Source organism: Phascolarctos cinereus, unplaced genomic scaffold (genome assembly GCF_003287225.1).
Source record: "Phascolarctos cinereus isolate Bilbo 61053 unplaced genomic scaffold, phaCin_HiC Scaffold_5;HRSCAF=322, whole genome shotgun sequence".
In the NCBI taxonomy this organism is placed as follows: Eukaryota; Metazoa; Chordata; class Mammalia; order Diprotodontia; family Phascolarctidae; genus Phascolarctos; species Phascolarctos cinereus.
In genome coordinates, this window is record NW_027555958.1 from 346,807,977 (window position 1) to 346,827,952 (window position 19,976).

The following is a 19,976-nucleotide window of genomic DNA, read 5'->3' on the forward strand; positions in this document are numbered from 1 at the left end:
TGCCACTTACAACCTCTGTGACCTTGGATAAGTTATATAACCTCTCCAGGTTTCCTCGTCTTTAAAAAAAGAAAGTGTTAGACTGGATGACCTCTCAGGTCACTTCCAGTTCAAAATCTATGATTCCATTCAATTCTACTGTTCAATATAAAATAAGAAAACTTTTTTCTTCTGAGTTAGCTTTTGAAGCATTCTATTCTTGACGATGGTAAGTGTTTACATTTATTTCTTCAGAAAAAACATTCAAAAGATAAATATCTAAGCAATAAATTAGAGCTTTTGATGTGAACAATTTTAAAGATTACAGAAGAAATCAAGGTTTATTTCCAAGAAAGAAGATTTGCCAGATTAAAAAAAAAACATTCCAAATGGAAAGTAAAAAAAAAAATCTAACAGCCATTAAAAATAAGCTTACTTACTTGTTCGAGTAACTGATAATGAAAGAATGTTTAAAAGTTCTAAGATAGGAAAAAGCAAATTTCCATATTATTGCGAAGAAGATATATGACCAATTTAAAATTGTCTAGTATCCTCAATGTAAAAACACTAATTATAATTTACCAGCTGAGGTTCTAGATCTAGAACATCAGATTCTAAGTCAGGGGACATTTGCTGGGTATAGTGGTTTTTAAAAATTAGAATTTTTTTAAACAAATGGTAAAAAAATTGACTATCTGAAATACTGAACAAACATTTCACCGGCAATTACATTTTTCACTAAGGATAAAAGCCAAAAAACAGAGGCAGCATGGCATAGTCTTGCTTTTGACACATATTATAGACCACAGGCATGTCATTTAACCTTTTAGTATTCTAGACAACTAGTTAATACCATAATATACAAATGAATTGCTGAAATGCATCTGTAGAGGGAGTTTCTATAACATGGAAAGAATTTTTATATGAATGAAGATACAGACCAAAGAAATGAAGATACAGACCAGATACCACCAGGCTTATTAAATTCTACTCTCAAAGGCAAATTTCACTAATTTATTTATATATTTAATAAATATTTATGGAATTTCTTACATGTGTTATACTCTTAGCTAAGTTAAATTAATATAGTCTATTGATTTGAAAATAGGACATATTCTTTAGAATATATGTCCCATGAAGACAGGGGTTTTTCCCCCTTTTCTTTGTATCCACAGTGGCTGGAACATAGTACATGCTCAAAAACTCTTTGCTGACTGAATTACTAATATTCTAACTTCAATACAGTTTGTCCAAAAACCATAAACCACCCTGATTCACTTGCATTTGTCTTGTCTCTCTTAGCTTGCTACAAAAGAGTTGGGGGAATATGGAATTTGCCTTAAGTTGTAATTCCTTTAAAAACTTTTTTCCCTCAGCCAGAATTTGGACCAGATATTTGCCTATGTATTTACCTATCTATGATTATTGCAGTAACTGGCTCCAAGGTCAAACCCCCTTATATCTTTAGTCAGGGTATACCTATCCTAAGTAATCTAAATATTCTTATTAGAAATTTATTATACACCCCCCCACACATACACACAACCATACACAAAATACCAGTATATAAAGAATTACATAAAATAAATTGTACTTAATACTAAACTAGAATCAAATGGGATTTGACTCAACTACTAATGAACCACAATTTATAATGGTATAAGCATGGTTTTAGAACTAATATTATATTTACATTACATTTTTCCTCTGAAAACATATGAAAAACAAATTTTCAGTACGAAAATAATTTTGCCATTACCATTTATAGGACTATAAATTTGTTCTGGAGCTGGAAAGGTCAGGGGAGTAAAACTTGAGAAAGGAGGATAGAGATTGGCTCTTCCACAATGCTCAACAATGTCTAGCTCACCCAAACGGTAAAAGAATCAGTCTCTCCCTCTCCTTGCTAAGGTTCACTGCACTAAGTGACAGGCATCAGCATAAATGAATTAGCTCTGGTGTCGAAAACCTAGACTCATCAGATTTGAGATATAGGCCAATCTTCAATATTCACGCATTTATTCATTCACTTAGCCAACAAACATTTAAGGGTTTCTATACAGTGCAATCACCACTATCATTACTATGTATGCTCCTTGAAGGCAAGGATTATTTTTTGCCCTTCTTTGTATGTCCAGCACTTAGTATAGTGTCTGGCACACAGTAAGCACTTAATAATCGCTTATTGACCGACCACGGCCTGCTTCATGAAGTCAAACACTGACTTGTAAAAATCAGGGTGCTGGCTTCTCTTCAGGTCTTCTTGTTTCTGAGAGGGATGGTTAGAAGATACCAGTAAGTGCTTTAGCTCTCTTTAACAAACTTTTCGAAGGTTGTCTAACCTCAAACTAATCCCTCTCACTATCACCTTTCTTCAAAGGACCATGAACACCAGTTTAATATATAATATCATTTATTTAAAAGCCACTTATCTAGGAGTTTCCCAAAACACAGAAAATAGCTAAAACAGATGTTACAAAGTTTAAGCATATGATACAAAAGCACCGCACTGGGTATTGTAGATAATAATGATAACAATAATTCAAATTCTCTAAGACTGTAAGTTGCAGAGAAGGTACTGACCTACATTGTTAGAGGGAGTTTCCTCATCTGGGAATTCCCTATACTAATGAAATAACAGGTCCAAGCCCTATCTCTATACTCATCTATCTCTAAATCTCTCTATAGTTATAAAATATTTAAAATATATTCTTATTTGATTCTGAAAACAACTCTGTGAACTAGGCAGTACAAAGATTATTGTTCTCATTTTACAGATGAAGAAGTTAAAGTTTAGAGAAGTTAAATGAGTCAACCAAAGTCTTAAATAATTAAGTGATTGGGCTGGAGCTAGAAACCAGGTATTGAGACTTTCAAATCTAGTCCCTTTGCCATTTATGTAAAATGCTTTGAAAACCTCAAACTGCTATATAACTGAAATCATTTGCTGAGAGGCAGTGTGAAATGGTAGACAGGGTGCAGAACCTGGAGTCAGGAAGATTGGATTTGATTCCTGGTTTTTAAACTTTTTAGTTTATATGACCATGAGAAAGTCACTTAATCTGAGCCTCAGTTTCCTCCACTGTTAAATGAAGATAATAATACCGATAGCACTTATCTCACAGTGCTATGAGCATTAAAAGAATGAATGTTGGAAGGTTCTTGTATTTTCTGTACCTTTAAGGTCTAATGTATAATTGTAAAAATGTGATCCACCATGAAATATTGTTTTCAGTTCCTAGTTGCTCCCTTCTGATTCCCTCTGAAAACTTTGAAATACTACATAAATATCAGCGAATGTAACAGATGCTACTATATTCCAGAATACCTGTGTCCTAGAAGATAATGTAGTATAATGAAAAGAGCGCTGAATTTAAAAATATGGACTTTTGTTTCAGGAAGAAGCTTAGATTCAATAACAGAAAAGAGCAATCTCACAAAAGCACTCCAAACAATTCTTCATTCTGTATTTCAGGTCTCAGTTCACTCTGCATTTGTCGTCTATCCAAAATATGCATAGTTATCTCCATAGTTTTTCTTCACTGTACACCAACCTAGACAACTGACATTTTTACCTACTTTTTCTGGTAGACAATCCAAAAGTTTTTGGAGTGATTATGGATCTTGGGAATTCTGCCATATTCTGAGGCCTGAAGCAAATAGCACAATGTCATCTACAGAAAAGAGCATCTGAAGGGCCTCGGCACCAGTATATGGAAATCCCTTTTTTAGTACTTGACTAATCTCCAATATGCTAGCAGTGAACCCCTTTGGTGAACATTTATCTCTCTCTTAAGCCTTGATATTAATAACCAGTGACTACCACAAAGTTTTCTCTGTTGTTCTATCTCTTGAGGATTTTTTTTTTAATAATTCTGACATATGTGTGGGTAACTCCTTGTTGGAAAGAAGTCTTTAAAGTATTGTTTTCTTGAGCAAGGCAAAAGGTTTTCACAGTCAATGAACAATAAGTGGGTTCTTGTATTTTCTGTACCTTACAGTCTACGATACAATTGTAAAAATGTGATTTATTGTGGAATAATGCTTTCAACTCCTAGATGCTATTCCCTTATTACATATTCAACAAAGATGCCTTTGACAATTTGAAGATTATTTGCATATTCTTTTTGTGGAGATCGAGAAAATGGGCATATAGGCAGATAACTACTGATATTCTCTAGGTCATCTTTTTTTGTAATATGGTCTAAAATGTTTCACTACCTTTCAAGGCTATGTAAGAGAGGTAGTTAACTAGAGAATTAATACTTCAATGAACTAAAAATTGTATCACCTCTAGTATGTACCTCTGGTCTTGTTCAGTGGCTTTTGTATCTTTTTTCCCCTCAGTCCAATATCCACCTCCTCTTCCAGCAGCTCATCTGGGACTGTGATTATAGAATATAAAAATTTGGAGACTCCAGTATCCTCAGTGGTGAAAAGAGTTTAAAAAACTCTTTACAAATCTTTTCCATTTTTCATTGTCCTTCCAGTTTCATCCTTAGATGTCTATGTGATGACACTGTTTAGCGTAATTTCTTATTAAACTTTCTTTAAAACTGTTTTCCTTCTACTCTTCCATCATCTTGTATTGTAAGATTTTACAAACAAGTTTATAATCTACACTGCTGTCCTTGACCGCTATCTCTTTGTCTGACAAAAAGATGAACTGTTTGTTGACTAGGCACTTTTGTTCTCATTACTGCTACTGAATTATATCTGTTAAATTTCTCCAGGAAACAGTTAAAATAAATGAACGAAAAAGCATTCATTAATTACCTCTATATGACAGGATTTGTGCCTGATGCTGAGGAAACAAACATAAAAGTAAGAAATGACATCAAGGATTTTAGTAAGGGGGAAATAACACATATAGAGGTGGAAAGGGAAGGGAGTTTTAAAATGGAGAGTCAAAAGCACTGTAAATGGAGCCATAGTATAATTGACTGTCATACCCTTTCCAGTAGCAAGATTAGTACTGACTTGATTACTGTATTCAGAGCAAGATTGGAAAAAGATGTCAGGTTGTATTGAGAGAAGATGTACACACAAAATGGCAGATGGCAAGATGCCTAGGAGGGCCTAGATCAGGGTTGGGGAACCCATTTGAGGCTACATGTGGTCTTCTAGGTCCTTGGGTGCAACCTTTTGACCGAGTTCAGGTTTTACAGAACAAATCCTTTTATTAAGGGAATTTGTTCTGTGAAGTTTGGATTCAGTCAAAGGGCTGCACTTGAGGACCTAGAGGGCCATATATGGCCTTGAGTCTGCAGGTTCCCCACCCCTGGCCCAGATTTTCTGAAAGAAGACTGGATGTGAAGTATGGCTGGGGGCTAGCTAAATATAATAGGTTAAAATAAGTTTGTACTCAAGAACTACCAAAGTTCTTTCCTCCTTCCATTTCCTTTTTTGAAATAAATACCTTGTTTATATAGGTCAGTTATTGTAATTGCATACCATATGTTTTTCTCATGTTTATTTTACAAATTTTGTGTTAATTTTGTTGCTTGGTTTAAATGAATCGGTAGTTTTTACTGTAACGATAGATTATTTAGGAGAGATTTTCACATTAGTAGAGTTGTTTCAGTCTACTAGGGAATAATAAATCTCAGTTTTTGTGCATATCCAGTACATGCTGATTCTTTTCTCAAAGAAGGTATTCATGATATGTAGGTAAGAGTTTTAGGTCTACAAGCTTTTAGCATCTTTATTCCTGAACCTTATTTTTCAACATAATTTTTGCTCTTCAGCCCCATGTCTACTTTTATATTCAGATGTTGTTCTTGTTGAGTCATTTCAGTCTTGTCTGACTCTCTGTGAACCCATTTGCAGCTTTCTTGGGCAAAGATACTGGAATCATTCACCATTTCCTTCTCCAGATTATTTTACATATGAAGAACTGAGGCAAAGAGGGTAACTGACTTGCCCAGGGTCACACAGCTAGTAAATGCCCGAGGCCAGATTTGAACTCAGGTCCTTTCCACTCCAGGGTGAGCACTCTATCCATTGTGCCACCTAGCTGTCCTATATTCAGATGATGAATTATCAAAATATATGCTAATTATTTTGGAGAGTTTTACCAAATTCTTCTTAGGATTTCTTAATACTTTCACCTTCTACAACTGATGTTAGTGCATAAATAACAACTATGTTCACAGTGGCCTTTCTAAGCCTGCTTATCATAAGCACAGTAGTCCACCATTTAGCACCGTGACTGGCACATAATATTGCTTGCTAACTTGACTTGAGATGAGCAATGCCCCCACAAAATGGTGTTTCTCAATTTCTTTAGAGAAAGAGGCAATAAATTTCCCCAACTCCTTTCTTGCTTCTCTAAGGAAAGCCATGTAGCTGCAATTTTCTTTTGTCTTCTGGTTTTATGACTGAATCATCAAGAAAAAAATAAAATTGAGTATTCTCCCTTTAAGATAACAGGAAGTATATAATTCATTTTAGAAATATTTCCATTAAAGTAGTTACAGTAAAATAAATTTTGGCATTATATGGGAAAGAACTTTAGTTATATTGAAAATTACTAATATTAAATACTTCTCAAAGATAATAGATGCATGTGTCACTACAAAGGTTTGAAAATAAAATAATAAAATAATACAAAGTTCTTTAAGCAAAGAAACATTACAAAGAAAATTGAACTAATACTCTTTTTTATGTATAACATTTCCATATTAGTCATTTGTACAAGACTACTCAAATAAAAGAAAAAGATGAAAGAAAGTGAAAAATAGCATGCTTCAGTCTGTATTCATACAATATCAGTTCTTTCTCTGGAGGTAGATAGTATGCTTCATCATTAGTCCTTTGGGATTGTCTTGGATCACTGTATTGCTTAGAATACCTAGGTTCTTCACAGTTCTTCATTGATCAAAATTGCTGTTACTGTGTACAACATTCTCCTGGTTCTGTTAGCTTCACTATTCATCAGTTCACATAAATCTTTCAAGTTTTTCTGAAATCATCCCACTTAGCATTTATTACACACAATAATATTCCATTACAATCCTATACCACAGCTTGTTTAGCCATTCCTCAATTGAGGGGCATCCCTGTGATTTTCAATTCTTAGCTACCATAAAAAGAGCTGCTATAAATATTTTTATACAAATAGGTCCTTTTCCCTTTTTCTGGATGTCTTTGGGATATAGACCTACAAGCAGTATTGCTGGATCAAAGGGTATGCACAGTTTTATAGCCCTTTGGACACAATTCCAAATTGTTCTCCAGAATGGCTGGATCATGAACTAATATTTTTAAGTGTAAGTGTGACATGAAAATCAGTCATATTTAAAGGATTAAAATATGACTCAATTATACAATATTTTAACCACTGCAAACCTTTTACATGTTTCTAAAATTCTTATTTAATAGCTGGCTGTTCAGATTGTAAAATACATCCAAATTGCAGATATGCCTGAATTTTACAGCACTGCAGTACGATGCACCTTTTTAAAAATTGTACTTTTAAATGGCTGCAGAGCATAGATCATTTAAAATAATTTTGATTCCCTAGCTTAAAATGAGATCATAAGAAAACAAAAAAAGATAATTATAGTAAACCACTCTGAAATTTGAATTTTAAATAGAACTACAGAAGCATTTTTTATTACATTTCTACACTTTAAATACCATACAAGATATATCCTAATTCATAAGACGTGGCACAAACAGACATCTTTTACCTGAAGCTCCAGTATCATTGATTTTTTCTTCAGGTTTCCCATCTTGTTTGAAAGCATTTTCTTCATCAGCTTCATCATCACCCCACCAAGATGGCTGCCCATACAAAGGAGTACCACGAGGCATAGCAGAAAGATCTAGAGACATATTTCAAAGGAAAGAAATTGAACTATTTTGTCTACACAGAAAAAAAAAATCAAAAGCTAATCTACTGTAAAACACTACAAGTGCTTGGTTGCTTTATTTATTGAAGTCAGAATCAAGTTATGATCTAGTAGTTAAAATGTATTATAAAATTTAATAGCTTCCTATTTTGAACAGATTTTATTTAACATGAATATGGTCAAATATTTGGAAATTCTGTTATCTTTGTTCTCAAACTGGCATGTAGTTAAATAATACCATCTGCTAATCTGAGTACAACCTACAAGCATTTTTAAGAGACTTATTTATGGATGAGATGCTATAACAAAAAGACTTTAGCCTGCCAATTTAGCTGAATCAAGGTGATAATGTTTTAATAAGCAACTCCCCTCTAACCACCCAGACTAATGCAATAGACTTCTGGTTGATCTCCCTGACATGGGTCTCTCTGTACTCCAACCCATCTTCTACCCACTACCTAAATGATTTTCTGATAATGTAGGTGGGATCATGTCACCTCCCATACTTAATAAACTCCAGTGGCTCCCAATCATCTCCAGGATTAAACATAAAATCCTCTGGCATTTAAAGTTTTTTATAACATGCCCCACTACCCAGTCTTTTCTATACCTTATTTCTAGTCTTTCTATACCTTAAATCCCTCACCCTTCATACTTTGTTACCCAGTACATTCCTTTTCTTCATAATTTCCAACTTATCTTCTACACAGATTGTGTATAGTTGTTTGTATATTGTCTCCCCCATTAGATTGTCAGCTTTTTGCCTTTCTTTGTATCCTAGGGTTTAGCATATCCTGGCCCATAGTAGACATTTAATAAATGCTTACTGACTATTTCAATAAAACAACTTCCAAATAGCCTCAGTTTTAACTAAAAGAGATTTTCCTTTTCAACATTTCCTTTTTACCAGTTACTGTAACTGGTTTAGTATGGCTTGTCATATGAATCAATAAATATGAATAATACCATTAATGCAGACATCCTCAACCAAATAAAATGATAAATTCTAGATATATTAAAGGTTCTTTCCTTTAGAAAGATTTCTATAAAAATGAAATTTAAAAAATACAAAGGAAAAAATAATTTTGGTATGGTTTCCACTTCACATGAGAAGATATAAGCTTTCTATAAAAAGTATTAAAAGGAATATCTCTCAACAAAGTTGGGAATGGAAATTTCACAAAACACTCTATTTTCACATGTGCAAATTGAGGGAACTGGATGAACTAGATTATCTCTAAGATCCCTTCCATTTCTAAATATGTGGTCCTGTGTGATCAATGAACTTAGGCAAACCATTTAAGGTATTGATTATATCATTTAGCTTAACAAAGTACAATTGTCTCTAGCTAACACCCTTCATATATTTCAATTCTAGGATCTAGGTAACATTGGAAGGCAAGGCTAGGAGGAAATTTTCTATAATTAATTCTAGAATTCTTTTGTTTATTTTATTTTGTCAAGTTTTATAATTTCATCCATAAAAGGATTCCTGGCATGAAAATTCCTTCCATCAATGCAGATCAACAACTCTTTGTGCAAAGTCTTAAAAACTTGCCTAGAGTACTAAAATGCTAAGCCCACAATTATTACACATCAAAGACAGGAATTAAACCTAGGTTTTCCTGACTCTAAAAAAGGATATGTCTATCTGTTAAGCTAAGCTGCCTTGCTCTTTTTTTTCTATAATCTCTCTCTATCAAATGTTTTTTTAGATTCACGTATTTAGAGCTGGAAAGAATCTTGGGAATTATCTAAGTGAATCTTATTTTAAAGCTAAGGATACAGAGGCCCTGGGAAATTATGTGATTTGCCCAACATCACACAGATTGTACAAATGTCATAGGTAGGATTTGAGAGGTCTTTTAACTCCCAATCAAGCACTTTTAACTAGGGAAAACTGCTTTTCAAAATACCTAACTTCTAGCTTGCTCACTTATAAATTCTGTCAACTGCCAATTCATCTCAAAGCAATATTAAAAGACTATATACACCCTCATTCCTTACAAGAAATCCATCCTTGCCCCTCAGAGTCTACAAACACAGAACAGGGGTGGGAGAATGAAAAATAGATGAAGGTACATACAGGGAATAAATCAGAAAGGTAAAAATCTCTGTCAAGGCTTGATAAGGAGAAACTAGGCAATGGTCATCCTGGTAAAAGTGAGAACAGCAATGCTCTGAAATGCTTCACCAAGAATGATGACTTATGAAAAACAGAAATGGGAAAATTTTGGCACAAGCAACCAACTTCCTTGCCACTTTTTAAAGCTGAAGTACCAAGTAAGTAGAGTAGGTAGGTGATGTAGTGAATAGAGCACTGGGCCTGGAGTCAGGGAGACCCAAGTTCAAATCTGGACTCAGACACTTACTACTATGTAACCCCTGGGCAAGTCACTTAACCTTGTTTACCTTAGTTTTCTCATCCATAAAATGAGCTGGAGAACAAAATGGCAAACCATTCCAATATCTCTGCCAAGACCCCAAATGGGGTCACAAAGAATTGGACATGACTGAAACGACTGAACGATACCAAGAACCTAAATCTAAACTCTACAGGGTAAATGAAATTTTGAGCACAACTAAGTCAAAATTTATACACTTTTGAAAATATCTAGAGATGTCCACCAATCTACTAACATTGCCTTTGATTCTCTGATTACAACCTCATAAAGAAGTCACTATTATTGTTATTTTAGAAGAAAAACACATTGGGGCGAGAGGTCATGAAAATATCTTTAAAATACATCCCTAGCTATTTCAACATACTTCATAACCATGTACTTGTGTATTTTTCTGTACAAGAACTTGAACAGGTGTCAGATTATGTTTTGACTTGTGTGTCTCCTGGAAGTACCAACTGGAGAGGTTTTCAGCCTTTATTTAATAACAAGAGAAATTCTTTAGAACCAGGAAGTTTCTCCAGATAAGGGGAAACCTGAGGGGGAAGTACCATGAAGGTCCAAGCTCTCTCCCTTAAAAAGAGTTGAAATAAGTTGGGTAAATGGAAGAACTAGAACTAACATACATACCTGTTTGAGGCTACATAATCCTTTTAAATAATGCTGACCAACTCAAAGGATGAAGCCAATAAAAATAATTTATGTAAAAGCACTTTGAAAACATAAGGCACAAATACAAGTTTAAGGAACTAAAATCTGCATGGGCAAAACCAAATACTAAAATAATCCATGCCATAAAACATAGTAATTGTTTTATGATAATAAATTATATCATTTAATTAAATTACCTAATAATAAAGTATATTATTTATTATGTAAATATAAATATAATAATTATAGCTTTATAATGCTAGTACATGCAACCAATATTCAGGACTGATGCATGATTTATCAAAAGAAGCAATACAACTGGTTTGAAATTATGAGCACGACTATGATACTTTCCCAAGCTGTTAACTTACCCATGGATTTTTCTTCAGACTTTAATGTTTCTGTAGCTTTATGCTGCACCTCTGCAGCAGCATCTGGCATTTTTGATTCTACACTTTTGGAGCTTGCTGATTTTGATAATTCTGCTTCTGAAGATTTCTGGGACAACTGAAGTTGACTTGAAAACTTCTCATGCTATGGAACATTTAAACATTGAAGAGAAACATTTATGAGTAAAATCAACTAAATGTACTTTAAAAAAAAAGAAAAAGAAAAATCAAGACTTTTACCTTAAGGGCTTCCTCAGGGACCCTCATTTCACCTCGTACTACAGTAAAAAGATTAGTATGTACATTGGGCTAAGGAAAGACAGAATTGAAAATTCTGGCAGTTATTTAAAATGATCCCAAATAATGAAGAACTTAGTCAACTTTAACAACTGGAATAATGCAAAGCATTATACATTCCTTTTAATGTCAAATACTTTAGGGAAAATGAAAATTCTCACAATAAAAATCAGTGGTTTTTGGAATATAAGAGGAAATATTTTTTTTTAAAAAACTTTGAAAATGCAACAAGGATTTTTGAACATTTACCATCATAATCTGATTTCACCCAAGTACCTAGATAGTTCTAGAAGTTCATGAAGGAATTATTCAGTGTTCACTGAAGCCAGTATTGGCCAGCAATGAAATCAAAGCATCTGGCTCAAATCAGATCATGTCAATGTAAAAGGAAGTATCTCATTAGTGATTACTAAACAATACATGCAGATGGAACTCTATTACTCACTAGTCCTGATAAAAGTGAAGATCACTGAACCAAACAAATTGCAGGGGTGTAAGAAATGCTATAAAGTCCTCACAACAACTACTCTGAGCCAGAATTTCAACTAAAGGCATAAGACATTATCCACAAACATATTATAAATTGATCAAAATTAAGCATATAATTTACTAACTGCATCTACTATTTAAAAGAACAATACCTTTGGTATCAAGAGACCCATTTTCCTCACTATATGGACATATATGTCCTACTTATGTGACTCCGTAATACATAGTCCTTTTGTAAAATATGCACATTAGAAATACAGATTTACAGATGAGGAAACTGGGTCCCATATCAGTTAGCTTTTTCCCAAGGTCAAATTGCCAATTAGAGACACAAGACTGCCTCATAAAATGCTAAATTTAAAAATAAAAACTTCGGCTAATATACGGGACAACTAAGTATAAATGGAGAAATAACATTTCCATCTCTAAAGAGCAAAGATAAAATGAAGAATAAAATAGCCCCATTTTCATAAAACATTTCAATTCATTCATTATAAAATATATTCTGAATTTTAATTTTTAAAATGTAGACACTTATTTTCTTGTGATGTGATTTCATGTTTTGTCAACTCTCGTTTGCCTTCTGGAAGTACCAGGTGGAGAGGTTTTCAACTTTCAATTGAATTATTAGGCCTACTCTTTAGACTAGAGAAGTTTTGTAGGCTATGGGAAACTTGAGAGGAAAGTATCATGAGGGTCTAAGCCCTCACCACCCTCCCAGAAAGATTTAGAACACATTAAGAAAATGGAAGAGCTAGAACAATCTACCCACTTACATGTCCACAAGAATTTTGAAAAGAGCCTGGCTTAAAAGCAGATACCTGGGGTAACCTAAAATTTATGGTCTAATATGAATCATCCTAACCTATACTCTCAGAGTACATTCCTAACATAGTCACAGATTCTAGGGTTAGAGGTCAGAATTCCCAGGAGTTCTATTTAGCTTTCTCTTGAATAAAAACCAAGTGGTGATAAATTATAACTAGTTGCAGCACTGTAGGGAAATGTTAAGCTGGCCATCGTTGGTTCGCTAGAAGGAATGAGACAATACAGTAAGGAAATGCAATGTTGTCTCCAAACACCCAGCTTATAACTCCTCATGATAAAAATCTTCAAGAGTTGCTGTGGCTGAAAAACTTTCCACCCTCCATGCTGTAGCCAATCCAGTGGAATCATTCTCAAAATAAAACCTGATAGACTACCAGAGCTTATTCCACTGAAATAGCCTTTTCTTAAGAATCTAAAAATTGCCACAAAATAATACCCATGGTCCACTCAACTCATTATTATCCAATTAATTTTCTGTAGCATCACAAAAATATTTGTGATTAAGTATATTTAAATTACACGTCAATCTCAAAACATTTTGGTTTCCTATTTACAATTCATTATGAACCTAGCATCTTACTATTTTTCTAAGTCTTCTTGTACAAATTTCTATTTTTTGTTCTATATCTCTTGAGCTAAGAAATCAAGGTTACAATATATTTTGTCGTTTTTTTCCTTTATTTGCTCTATCTTTCTTTGTTTCAAAGGTTGTTTCCTACATCTAGAATTGACACGTAAATAACATGTTAATTTTTCCACATCTTTCACAATTCATCTAACAAAGTCAAAATTTTGGTCACTCCTCATAAGATAAAAAGAGCTCTTTGACATTTAAAGTTTTAGCTTTCTTTTTGTTTATTCTTTAGACAGAAATCTCTGCTGTGAGTTGAATGAATGGCAAGTAAAAACACAACGGATTTTTCCAATGCACCATGCACATATACATCATGATTTTGTACAAGGATAGGATAATTTCATCTTATTTTTAATATTTTTCCTGCTGATGCATGATGCTGGCTTGGTCATTTCCACTACAATCATTGGGCCAATGTCTTCAAGGAAAAATATAGAACTCTCGCAGTTCTCTATTGTAATTGTCCCTTTTTTTGTCGTTAAGGGGCTTCTCTGCCTCCTACTTTAAGCCTCTGCATTGTTTTATCAGCCTCTGGGACGACGGAGGAGAATCATGGGGCATTTCTAGAGTAGCCACAATCATATACCACCTACATTTCACAGACTTCCCAGAAAAGACTATAGCTATGTGATAGCCATCTTAGAGTAAATAAGCAACAGATTGATATCAACCTGGGAAGTTATGTGGCACAGCAGATAAAGCACTGTGTTTGGATTTAGGAAGACGTGTATTCAAATCTGGTCTTAGAAACCTAAGTCACTTAACCTCTTTCTCAGTTTCCTCAGCTATAAAATGAGGATGCTGACTACAGCTACCTCCTTGGGATGTTGGCAAATAATGGGTGACATAATGGGTGATAATTTCTTCCTTCCTTCCAACTCACAGACAATTCTAAATTTATTGGATCATAGCTTAAGAATTCATCATCTTACAAATACAGCTTGAATCATTTCCCCTATACTGAACCTATTCTTAGTAGGCCTTTCACTATCCAGCAGCAATTGATCAGAAATTCTACCAGCTACTTCTTCTTCAAAATCATTATTTATTTATTTTTTGTTTTATCCAGAAAGCTTCCTTTTTATCTTTACCTTTTGTTTTTGTGTTTCTATGCCAAATTCCTAACCATGACACAAACTCCCTCAAATTCCTTCCAATGCCATGTAATTGTGAACAAATAGATACTTGGTAGAGAGTGTTTCGGTGAAGACTAATAGAGGAAGCAATAAAAATGACACTGTCATCAGTGTATACAGTCAAGACCGAAAGGGGAAATAGATAAGGTATTTCAGAAAACAGATCACAAGCCAGGCATCGAAGTACCATATAGTTGTGATAGATTCTAATTATCTGTCCTTCTGCTAGATCTCTCTCTCTAAAGCAGGACAGCTAACAATTTCTTGGATGGCCTAATGGTAATTTTTTTGCTGCAAAAGGTCCAGGAATCAACAAAGAGATTATTGCCCTAGGACTCGTCTTGCCAACGAGAGGGGATTTACTGCTAGAATAGAAATGATTGACTACCGTAGTAAGTGAGCAATCCATTATAAAATTTGTGATGCATGAGAAAAGCCAGGCATACTCTGACTTGAATATTAGATTTTCAGAGAAAAAAAGCATTCTCAGAAAGGAAAGCTAGAATCCCATGAACTAAAAATTCTATACAGAAGGTTAGACCAGGAGGGATGGAAAACTGAAAAGAAAGAAAATTTGAAAACACAAAGAAAAACAAATTGGATGAGGAGAAAAGAAACCTATGTGGATATGCAAGGGACTCATCAGCTAATGTTTTTTAAAAAGGTATGTATAAAAGATGTGAGAGCAAGCAATAAGACAAAATACATAATTAAGACATGGTCTTGTGCCAGTAAGAATGTGCAAAAAAGAGAGGATGACAAAAAAAATTTAATTAACGTTATACTAGGGAAACAATAGGACTGTTGCTCAGGTAGATGAGACAATGATAATAAAATAACACAAAGAAGATAAAGCTGTTCAACTCTTATTTTGCTATTGTTTTCTTCCAGGGAAAAGAATAACAAAACAAAAATGGCTAAAATGAAACACAAAATAAAATAACAAGAAAGCATCCAGTTGCCCTTGATAAGTTCAAGTCAACAAGTTCAGAAGAACTGTATCACACCTATGAAAGCAGCTCTGGATATACTTACAGAACCACTGAGGGAAAATAAAAGGCATAGGAGAAGTGCTACAGGATTAGAGAAAGAAAAATGTCTTTTCAAAAAAAAAAAGGGAAGAAAATTTATTCTGCCAACGTTATGGTAGAGTAAACTTGACTTCAATTCTTGGAAAAGTCAAGAACATATTATCAAAGGGAAGAATAGTGATCACAAAGACTTCTTAACAACTGGTCATGCTATAGTAACCTCATGTGAAGGTGTTGGCACACTAACCTTGTTTTATCTTCTTTGCTGCCTCTGCCTCTGTTCTCCTTGTATGAATTAATATAATGGAAGTTTTAGAGAAATGTATAAGCCAATGCATCAACAACATGCTATGGCAGCTAAGAAAACTAATTCTACCATAAGTTACATTTAAGAGAAGTGCTGTATTAAAACTAGGGTGGTGACAGACCTATTGTACTTTGCCTTAGTCAAACTGTCTAGAGAATTATGTTTAGTTATGGGCATGACATTTTAAGGACACACAAGCTGGAGTGTGCAGACAAGATGGTGAAAGGCCTCAAGAATCTGTCTTTGGAGTAGGAAGTTTTAGCATGGTGAAAAGAAATCTAAAGTGTGTGCGTGCATAATAAGTGCATAATAAGCATGTGCAAGTATTTTGTAGAAAGATATATAAAACAGAGGTTAGTCTTGTTGTTTGGCCCCAAAAGACAGAACTAAAAGCAACTGATCATTCAACTATCATTTACTCGCCCCCTACTCTTTGGTAGATACTATATTCTAGAAAATAGCAAGGAGAGATAAGGGTTTTTTTTTTTTTAATGAACAGTGCAAAAAAAAAACCCAATAGAATGGAAGACAAGAGATCTCTTCAAGAAAATTAGAGATATCAAGGGAACATTTCATACAAAAACAGGCATGACAAAAGACAAAAATTGTTGGGACTTAACAGAAGTAAAAGAGATTAAGAAGAGGTGGCAAGAATACACAGAAGCACTCATCTATACAAGAAGGATCTTAACATCACAAATAACCATGAAGGTGTGGTTACTGATCTAAAGCCAGATATCCTGGAGAATGAAGTTAAATGCGCCTTAGGAAGCACTGCTAACAAATAAGGCTATTGAAAAAGAAGAATTCTAGCTGAGCTATTTAAAGTCCTAAAAGATGATGTTGTTAAAGAGATGCACTCAATATGCCAGCAAATTTAAAACAACAGTGGCCAATGGATTGGAAGAGATCAGTTTACATCCCAACACTAATGAAGGCCAATGCCAAGGAAAGTTCAGATTACTGAATAATTGTGGTAATTTCACACACCAGCAAAATTATACTGAAGATTCTGCAACCTAGGCTTCAGCAAAATGTGAACTGAGAATTACCAGAAGAGCAGGCTGATTTTCGAAGAGACAGAGGAACTAGAGACCAAATTGTCAACATTAGCTGGATTATGGAGAAAACAAGGGAGCTCCAGGAAAACCTCTACTTCTGCTTCACTGACTACACTAAAGCCTTTGACCATGTGGATCACAGCAAAATATGGCAAGTCTTCAAAGAAAAGGAGTACCAGACCATCTTACCTGCCTCCTGAGGAACCTGTACAGGGGCCAAGAAGCAACAGTTAGAACTAAACGTGGACCAACTGATTGGCTTAAGACTGGAAAAGGAGGATGACAAGGTTGTATATATTGTTACCTTATTTAACTTATATGCATAATGTCACAGAAAAAGGACTGCTCAACCTCTAAGTCAGAACATTTAAATTATAATACTGCTTTTGCCATTGATGACATAACCTTGAAAAGATCCTTTGTATTTATCTGTCTACAAAATGGTGATAATAGTTGCCTGACATTTAATGGAAAATGACAAATGGAAATAATATCAGAAAAAGGGAGAAGATATGTTGAACATTTGAAAAGGAAGTTTTACAAATTTCAATGGAAATGTGGATTGCTTCTTATTTTCTCATTTTTAAAACATGATACATTTTACATGTACTGATTTTTAATTTAAAAGATCATTTTAAATTATCTAATATACTTTAAACATCAGAGGTTAAGAAAATTGCACATAACTTCAACAAATTGAAAAGGCATTCACAGTTCCTTTCCGGGTGAGAACTCTACCAGCAGAAAATTATTTAGTCAAGGATTACAGCTTATTCTGAATCATGTGAATTAATATGAAGTTTTTGTTTTTAATATTCTAAAACATGTAGCTTGAAATTTCAGACTTAATAGTTCCATCTCGTTTCCTACATTCCTTTGAATTCACAATATAAAAGGTTTTATTAAGGATGTAATATAAATTTGTAACTGTTTACCGTAAATTCAAATATCAATTTCATAGGAAAACTAATTTAAATTCACAAACCATTCTAAAAGTATTCCATCTTTTGGAAAATGTTTATTTTCAGTTATTTTTCACTTATTCTGAGCATTAAATATCTCACTTAAGTGAATTATTTTATAGGATCTTAATATTCTACCAAACTAGCATTGTTCAACACATTTAAGTTCAATTGTATAACAATACATTACTTCAATACTTACAGTAAGAAGAAAGAAATAATTCAGGAATTTAAATATCTTGAAGTAGAATGTTATTAAGTATAATGTGGAATAGCTACACTCAAAGTGGAAAGAGAATTAAATTTTTTCCACAGCTTATTTGCCACGTATGGAAAAAAGGTATTTTCATTCTTCTTCAACCTCTCATGTTTTTATTCTTTCCCTTACCAAATCCTTATTCTATATTTTATAGCAGAATGCGGTACTTATCCTATTCAGTTCTTAGATTCCACTCTGAACAAAATCTTAAGATACAGACTCTATTGGGCTTTGTTTTTCCCCCCACCTCAGAGACATAGGGGTGTTGCGGAGCTTGAGGAAAATGCAGTTAAACTAAGTCAGATCATAGGTAAGGATAAATATGTGGTGCTTAGACACAAGTCTCTACCAGGAAGCTGATGGCTGGCATTGAGACATCATTCACTGTCAGTATTTCCAGGGCTGTTGAAGGTGAAGAATCCCCATATACTCATATGCAGTAGGATTACAAAAGAATATTCTATAAGAAAGCATAAAAATAGTGAACATCAAAAGTTAATTTCACTGCTTCTGCCTGGGTCATTTTTATTAAACCAAAAGGTGACAAAAGGTTTTTTAATCATCCATTCTACTGTGAGAAGGAGAATACTAGGCAAATACTGTTTTTCTAATACACATTGTGAATATACTTAAAGTCAATAAATATTCAATTACAACCATAAAATTTAAATAAATTTAATAATTAATAAATGAATGAATACAATGAAGCTTAGAAAGAAAAGTTTGTAAAAACTTTACAAATCATGTTTTGTAAGGATATCATATCCAAATCTTAGTTTATCCTCAAGTTTCAAGGTGATATAAGTCTGTTCTGGAATCCTTACATCATTCACAAAAGTCTAGAAGGGAACAAAATGAGAGAGAATGGATATTAAGTTTTATTCAGAGTAATTACTTCATTTTTAGTAAAGCTGATGCAAAACTAGTACAAAGTTAATACTGGATGCTGAAAAGCTGATAATATGAACAGGAGAAAATACATACACTAGTCATATTATAACAGTCTTCTAGTTGAGAATTCCACATTACAAAAAAGTCTTCCCCATTATTGGGGAGGGTACTGCTAAAGCTTCATAACGACATTACCATATTAGGAATGACCAAAGAAGCAGAATGATTCATTAGTAAAAGGACCTGGAAACATTTCCAGAAGTTGCAAATTAACAACAACAGTGGCTAGCATTTATATAGTGCTTTAAAATTTGCAAAGCACTGTATACATATTATCTCATTTGATCCTCACAATAACTCTATTATGTTGGTATGATTATTACCCCCATTTTATAGATGATGAAACTGTCAATGCAAGAGTTTAAGTGACTTGCCCAGGAACACAACTAATAAGTTTCTCAGTCAAAATTTAAACTCAGGTCTTTCTGATTCCAAGTCTAACACTCTTATCTACTGTATACCTTTTAGAAGCCTCAAATAAGTTATGAAGAGGAAAAATGTAGTACATACTGGGGGTGCCTGAAATGTATTCAGTAGGGTAAAATATGCAGGACATTATAAGAATTTATATTCTAAGACAGACTAATGACTGTGCTCACCCCCAAATAGAAATAATACTGATCATTAGCCTATATTTACATAACAAAGTACTATATATTCCACCTTCAATAAGAGGCCTGAGTCTCCCTCGCATCTTGCTGCTAAGTGCCTTCACTAGATTAAATTCTACCTACTCTGTATATA

At 33.8% G+C, this 19,976-nt stretch overlaps 1 protein-coding gene across 1 annotated transcript in view; it reads right to left on the reverse strand.

The window, feature by feature from the left end:
• Nucleotides 1-19,976, reverse strand: part of CEP170 (centrosomal protein 170) — a 182,595-nt gene that overhangs the window by 88,340 nt on the left and 74,279 nt on the right. Inside the window, 4 exon segments of the mRNA XM_078156262.1 lie at nt 7,674-7,808; nt 11,260-11,422; nt 11,518-11,573; nt 19,039-19,120. Coding sequence (XP_078012388.1) covers nt 7,674-7,808; nt 11,260-11,422; nt 11,518-11,573; nt 19,039-19,120 — 436 coding nt within the window.